The sequence below is a fragment of the Myotis brandtii genome, unplaced genomic scaffold (assembly GCF_000412655.1).
Source record: "Myotis brandtii unplaced genomic scaffold, ASM41265v1 scaffold134, whole genome shotgun sequence".
NCBI lineage: Eukaryota > Metazoa > Chordata > Mammalia > Chiroptera > Vespertilionidae > Myotis > Myotis brandtii.
In genome coordinates this window covers 326,141-332,737 of record NW_005354756.1, presented here as the reverse complement: position 1 = coordinate 332,737, position 6,597 = coordinate 326,141, and the positions used below count along the sequence as shown (strand labels likewise).

Sequence of the window (6,597 nt, the reverse complement as noted above, 5' to 3'; positions counted from 1 at the left end):
GGCTGCCCGTGCCTGGCCTCTGCCCGGCCAGCGCGGCCGCCTCGTCGCCGTTGTTCTCCTGCTCCGAGCTCTCGTCGTTGCGCGTGCTCTCGTCCGTGCGGCCCACGCCGCTGTCCTTCTCGTGCTGGTTGGACAGGATGGTGGCGGTGTCCGTGGTCCCCCCGTCTTCCTCATGCTTCTTCTGCACAAAACAAGAACCTCCGGTCACGGCGAGGGGCCTGGTGCCGCTACCTGTGACCTCTTCCTGCAGGACAAGGCTCTGCGGCGGGGCGGGCCTCCACCACTCGGCACAGGTGAGGACTAGGACAGGGCCTGGGCATTAGCCAGACCCGCCTGGGCGACCACTGATGCCACCGGAAAAGTGAGGTGACCGTCGCCTGGCCTGGATGCATGACCCAGAGCACAGGGCCACCTCTAGCTCCCGGTCAGTGGGGCGTGGAGGACAGTGGTGGTGGCATAGATGGCACAGGGGCAGGTCAGGTTAAACGGGGAAGGGCTGCACTTTTGAAAACGTGACTATGTCTTTGCTCTACATCCACGCCGCCCCCACAGGTGTTTTCCCCGCCAACGTGGAAGGTCAGTGGTCCCTCCCCAGTTCTCTGAGTGCAGGGCAGCGCTTCCCTCAGGCCAGAAGGACAAGCACGGTGTCCCTGCTGCCTTCCAGGTGGGGCCTCCCATGGTCCTTAGTAGCTTCTAAGGGAGACAGGGAGCGGTTTCCTGCAGCTGGGCCGCCCGCAAGGCTGGCGAGGGCTGGGCTAGGCGGTGATGGCTGGGCGTGGCCTGGCGAGGGCTGGGCTAGGCAGTGATGGCTGGGCGTGGCCTGGTGAGGGCTGGGCTAGGTGGGGATGGATGGGCGTGGCCTGGTGAGGGCTGGGCGTGGCCTGGCAAGGACAGCGAGGGCAGCGGGCCTTACCTGCTGCAGCGCGCTGGCGGTGAACTGCATGGCCTGGTGGTGCTGCTCCTCCAGCATGTCCATGTGCAGGTCGTCCAGAAAGTCGTTGCGGTCGTCGTCCATCCAGCCCTCGTCCAGCTGCGGAAAAGCGGCAGCCAGCACACGCCTCAGAGGAGAGTGCTCTTGCTCTCACGTAACTCATTCATATTTTTAAAGAAAAGACATTTCCTCGGGGAAAAACATTCCCAGGGCAGTCTGCCTGTTGTTCGCTATATTCCAGGAAACGCCCCGCCTCACCCCATGTCTGGGGGGTGGGGGGGTCCCCAGTGTCTGCCGGTTCATTTTGCAGGGTGGAACCCCTTCTCTCACATCAGCTACTTTCAGGCTGAGGTGCAGGGCCGGCCCCACACAAGCAGCAGGGCCCCCTCTTTCTTGTCCAGGAAGAGCAGCCTCTTCAGGGGCCCTTGATCGGCAGCCCATGTGACAAATCTGGCCTTTATATTTGTTTTAATAGAGAGTCTGTTGACCAATGTTTCCCTCTCTCTCTCTCTCTCTCTCTCTCTTAGATGTAGGCAGCCAAAGGAAGGCCAAGGAATTTAAGCATCACCTCCTCTGCTGACACCCTGAAGCCAGAGTTTATTCCAATTTGCTCCTTCCCTAAAGAGGCCACATTAAGCCCCTTGGACAAGGAATCACCTTGGTGTGGTGAGTCATTAAAAAATAAAATAAAAATTGTTCTGTTTAAGGTAGACATCATGATTTGATCAACGTACTAAAATCCTTACAGTAGTCAAGCTAATTAACGCCACCTCACAGTCCCTTTTTTGCGTGATAAGAGCACCTGCAATCAACTCTCTCGGCCCATTTCCAGGCGTCAGGGCAGTATCACAAATCCAGGCCCATGCGGTGCTCCCCCTGCAGGTGTGAGTGAGACACAGCGCCAGGCTGGGACCTTGGTCAGGTCTTGACCTCTAACATCTTGAAGGTCGTGACCCTGGTGTTTGCCATTCCACGTTTTCCTCTTCTCCCTTTTCTAATCCCTGCCGGGCCAGCAGAACTGCCAGGGTGGCTACTGGCACCCTCCTTCAGCGGCGGGCACGTCAAACAGATCCTGATCTCAGTGAGACTACCTTTCCAGGGCACGGGGTCTTCACGCTCGGACCCGATACCGGGGCGGTGTTCTGCAGGGACAGGGACTCTGGGTTTTGGTTTAGAACTACAGGCCCAGCCTTGTGCTCAGGAAGTGGACTCACCTGGAGCTCGGGCCTCGCGATGAGCAAGGAGAAGTTCTTGTTTTCTTCACTGGTTAGAAGGGCCACAGCCTCTTCGTGGTTCCGTACCTCTATCCCGTTAATCTTAAAAAAAAAATGAAAAAAAGAAGGTGGAGGGCGGACAAACGCAGAAGTGGATCACGCAGAATCACGCTGCGCTGCTCCATCTGTTACCCACTTGGGGCGAGGACATGGAAGGTCCGCGGAGCTCGGAGAGCATGCTCATTCTCAGGGGGCCGTGCCTGGACGCATGCAGCGCTGGCCCGGGACGGAGCCCCGGTGTCCAAGGCCAGGGCACCGTGGAGGCCGTGTGAACGGAGCGTGTGAAGAGGAACACGTGAGCAACTCACTCAGACGTGAGACTCGGGCAGGAGTACAAGGGAAACATGAAGGGTTATTACAGGTGTTTCAGGGTTAACACGGGAGAAGCAGCAGTGGCAGGTCTGATGGGAACATTATGGAAGCTGAGGGCAGAGAAGGAAATGGGATTGTAAAGGGGTCTGGGTCCCAGCCTCGGGCAGGACAGACGGTCAGTGGGAGGGGCTCTCTCACCATCACCCCTGGTAACCCTCCCGCAGGAGTTCGGCTTCTTGTCCTCAGAATTTGGGGCTCTGCTGGTCTGGAGGTGTCAGCCCCAGGGTGGGCGATTCCTCCAGGGGACATGGCTGGTCCCAATGAGCCTCCCACCAACTCCTTACGCCTGTGCCCAACAGGCCCGTGGAGGGCTGACTCCACGGCTGGGGTGATGGATCTCGTTACCAAGGAGAAATGGGGTGGCTGAGACCACGGGGCGTGGACTGGGACTGCCCAGTGGTAGAGGCTGCTGGAAACCTTACAGCAACCACAGGAAGGCTGAGCCGTCCTGAAGGTCTGGGGGCACTCCACCAGATCAGGGTTCCTGAACAGCTGAGGATGGGTTGAAGTCTGAGGAATGTCGAATAAGCAGTGGAAAATGACAAAATCACTCATAGTGAGGAATGTCACGACCGATCTAAACACAGTAGCTCAGAGCACGAGGTGAGCTAGCTCCTGCTGGGGTGTGGGGCGCTGCCCTCTTGACGGGGTGCCCTGTCCCCACTGTCTCTGTCCTCACCACTCCCGTGCATTTACTGTCCAGGGCTGGGCTTCACCCACTAAGTTAACTCATCTGGCCTCCCTACACCCCTGGTTTGTGGGCCTCGTTCTTTAACCCTGAGCTGTCACTACAACCAGTTTGATCTTCACGGACAGGCAGGGGTGAGACCAACCTACCTGGATGATGCGGTCGCCTTCTCGGATGCGCCCGTCCTGGGCCGCAATGCTGTTGGGGTCGATCTGGAAAAAACAGTGACTATCTCAGCACCGGGCGGATAGTTCAACGCGCGCGGACACAACGGCCCTTCCCAAAGGCGGGCGCTGACACAGCCAGGCTCGTGCCTACACAGGACCCGCGTGATGCAAGGGAGCAAACATGGGTCGGTCCACGTCTCCAAGCACTTTCCAGGGTGTGTCCTCCGGTCCCTGCCTGGCAACCCTGTCCCACAGCCCCGTGTCCTGGCCCTGCCGGCCTCGGGGACGTGAGGCCCAGCGGACTCTTGCTGCAGAGAAATGAAAATCACTACGGTGACTAGCAACCGTGCCTCGATTATTTTACCAAATGTTTCTAATAAATTTTAAAAAATAACTTTAAAACTGAAGTAGTTTGGCTCAGTGGATAGAGCGTCGGCCTGTGGACTGAAGGGTCCCGGGTTCAATTCCAGTCAAGGGCGCATGCCCGGGTTGCAGGCTCCCGATGACTGCAGGTTGTGCTGCCTTACTATTCACAGGAACAGAACTCGCGAACAGATCACACGGAAAGTGATCCGAGAAAGGAGGGTAACTCGATCGCAGCAATGACTGCTCCCCACAGCAGCTGTCATAGTCACAGTCCAGAAATTACTTTCAGCCACTAGTCCTGCAAATTAAATGAGGTGAGAGCCCGACTCTGAGACACCTGAGCACAGGGGACACAGCCGTAGCTGCCAGTTAGTCCTGCCGCAGAGCGAAGTCAGCTCTGGTGACCGCCGGGGCCCGGGAGGAAGTACTGGGGCCCTGAGCGAGCTGACCTCTCCTGGGAGCCCTCTCCTGGGAGCAGCCCGCACCAGGCACGATTCTGCAGCCGCGGCCGCCGCCCACAGCAAGGGCTGCCTGGGGTGCTTTCCCTGCAGCAGGCCCCTGGGTCTGGATTTAGTGTTATCTGCTCAACAACCCGCGAGGAGGGGCTCTGAGTTGGGGTCTCTGAGCCACTGTCTTTGGGGACAAAGTCTTCCCTCCAGGCTCTTGGTGGAGGGGGGTGAGGAGGGTTCTGTCTTTGGGGTAAAGCTCAAAGTGGTTGTGTAGCAGCTACTTCCTAACCGTCCCTGGGAAAGGCAGGGTGCCCACTGCCATGGACACCGTGAGGCAGAACATCAGGCACCGAGGTCCTGGCCTGGCCCAGGGGGGCCGACGCTGTGTGCCAGGACCAGGGGCGGGCTGAGTGTGGTGGATGGTAAGGCTGGACCAGCGAGGGCCCCGCGAAAACTCACCGGCCGTTTCACGTCTCAATGCGTTTGGTTCGATGACTGCAGGTTGTGCTGCCTTACTATTCACAGGAACAGAACTCGCGAACAGATCACACGGAAAGTGATCCGAGAAAGGAGGGTAACTCGATCGCAGCAATGACTGCTCCCCACAACAGCTGTCATAGTCATAGTCCAGAAATTACTTTCAGCCGCTAGTCCTGCAAATTAAATGAGGTGAGAGCCCGACTATGAGACACCTGAGCACAGGGGACACAGCCGTAGCTGCCAGTTAGTCCTGCCGCAGAGCGAAGTCAGCTCTGGTGACCGCCGGGGCCCGGGAGGAAGTACTGGGGCCCTGAGCGAGCTGACCTCTCCTGGGAGCCCTCTCCTGGGAGCAGCCCGCACCAGGCACGATTCTGCAGCCGCGGCCGCCGCCCACAGCAAGGGCTGCCTGGGGTGCTTTCCCTGCAGCAGGCCCCTGGGTCTGGATTTAGTGTTATCTGCTCAACAACCCGCGAGGAGGGGCTCTGAGTTGGGGTCTCTGAGCCACTGTCTTTGGGGACAAAGTCTTCCCTCCAGGCTCTTGGTGGAGGGGGGTGAGGAGGGTTCTGTCTTTGGGGTGAAGCTCAAAGTGGTTGTGTAGCAGCTACTTCCTAACCGTCCCTGGGAAAGGCAGGGTGCCCACTGCCACGGACGCCGTGAGGCAGAACATCAAGCACCGAGGTCCTGGCCTGGCCCAGGGGGGCCGACGCTGTGTGCCAGGACCAGGGGCGGGCTGAGTGTGGTGGATGGTAAGGCTGGACCAGCGAGGGCCCCGCGAAAACTCACATTTTATTGGGGCGTCATGGGAAACCATGACAAGTTCTATGAGCATCGCCACGACCTGACTATTCCCAGCGCCTCTGCCTTTCCGCTGCCCGGTGGAGTGTCATGTGGGGGAGAGTCGGGGCTGTGACGACCTCAGATCCCAGCTCCGCCTCTTTCTAGCGGCTTCCTCGGAGCTCATCACGGCGCCCCAGCCTGTGTCCTCACTGCGGTGCTGGCCGGGGATGAAGGCGGCTATCGGACAATTTCTAACCAGACGCGGTATCTGGGGGCTCGGGGGAAGTGACAATTCCCCGAAGTTATCGGGGGTTTTGCACATTCTCTTCATTTCCTTCTGACGGTGAGCATGGAGGTGGTCACACATCTGCCTGTGAAGACGGAGACAAGCTTCCCAAGACCGTGAATCGAATGGGATGAATAATGCACGGCCCGCGCCGGGTTACAGCCCCCGCTTGGGTCCCGTGTCTTATCGGTAGATGGATCCCTGGATAACAAGGAGCAGCTCCGCCTGACATTTCAGATGCGACTGAAACGCTAGTCCAATTAAGAGAGTGAAGAGGGCCCTTCCCCCGAGGGAGCCACGCTCTCCGCGTCCCCTTCCTCGGAGGCCCCAAGGACCGGCGTGAGGGCTGATCTACCTGTAGGAAGGCGGGTCACCTTGGCAATAACAAGGAGCAGCTCCGCCTGACATTTCAGATGCGATTGAAACATTGGTCCAATTAAGAGAGTGAAGAGGGCCCCTCCCCCGCGGGAGCCACGCTCTCCGCGTCCCCGTCAGGCACTTTCCTCGGAGGGCCCCAAGGACCGGCATGACGGCTGATCTACCTGTAGGAAGGCGGGTCACTGAGGCTCAACTCTTCCCTATTGGTCCAGGACGCTGCTCTGCACGTTTCTTTAAATTATCTCAACACTTTCTCTCGGCAGGTGCTAGGTGGGATGTAGAGCTACCTCTAAAAGGCTGCATTTTCCTTCACCTTCCATTCACCTTCAATTGACCTTCCATTCACCGTCAACTGACCTTCCATTCACCTTCAACTGACCTTCCATTCACCTCCCATTCGGGATAGGGAACCACGGCCCTGACGCCTCC

General features: G+C 58.6%; 1 protein-coding gene across 1 annotated transcript in view; it reads right to left on the bottom strand.

Annotated features, from left to right (window-relative positions):
* LOC102261724 (E3 ubiquitin-protein ligase PDZRN3) overlaps nt 1-6,597 on the bottom strand; it is an 82,746-nt gene that overhangs the window by 2,560 nt on the left and 73,589 nt on the right. Inside the window, exons 5-8 of the mRNA XM_014534932.1 lie at nt 3,415-3,477; nt 2,146-2,247; nt 914-1,030; nt 2-181 (exon numbers count right to left, since the gene is read on the bottom strand). Of these exons, the coding sequence (XP_014390418.1) occupies nt 2-181; nt 914-1,030; nt 2,146-2,247; nt 3,415-3,477 (462 nt within the window). The remainder of the gene's footprint in view (nt 1; nt 182-913; nt 1,031-2,145; nt 2,248-3,414; nt 3,478-6,597) is intronic.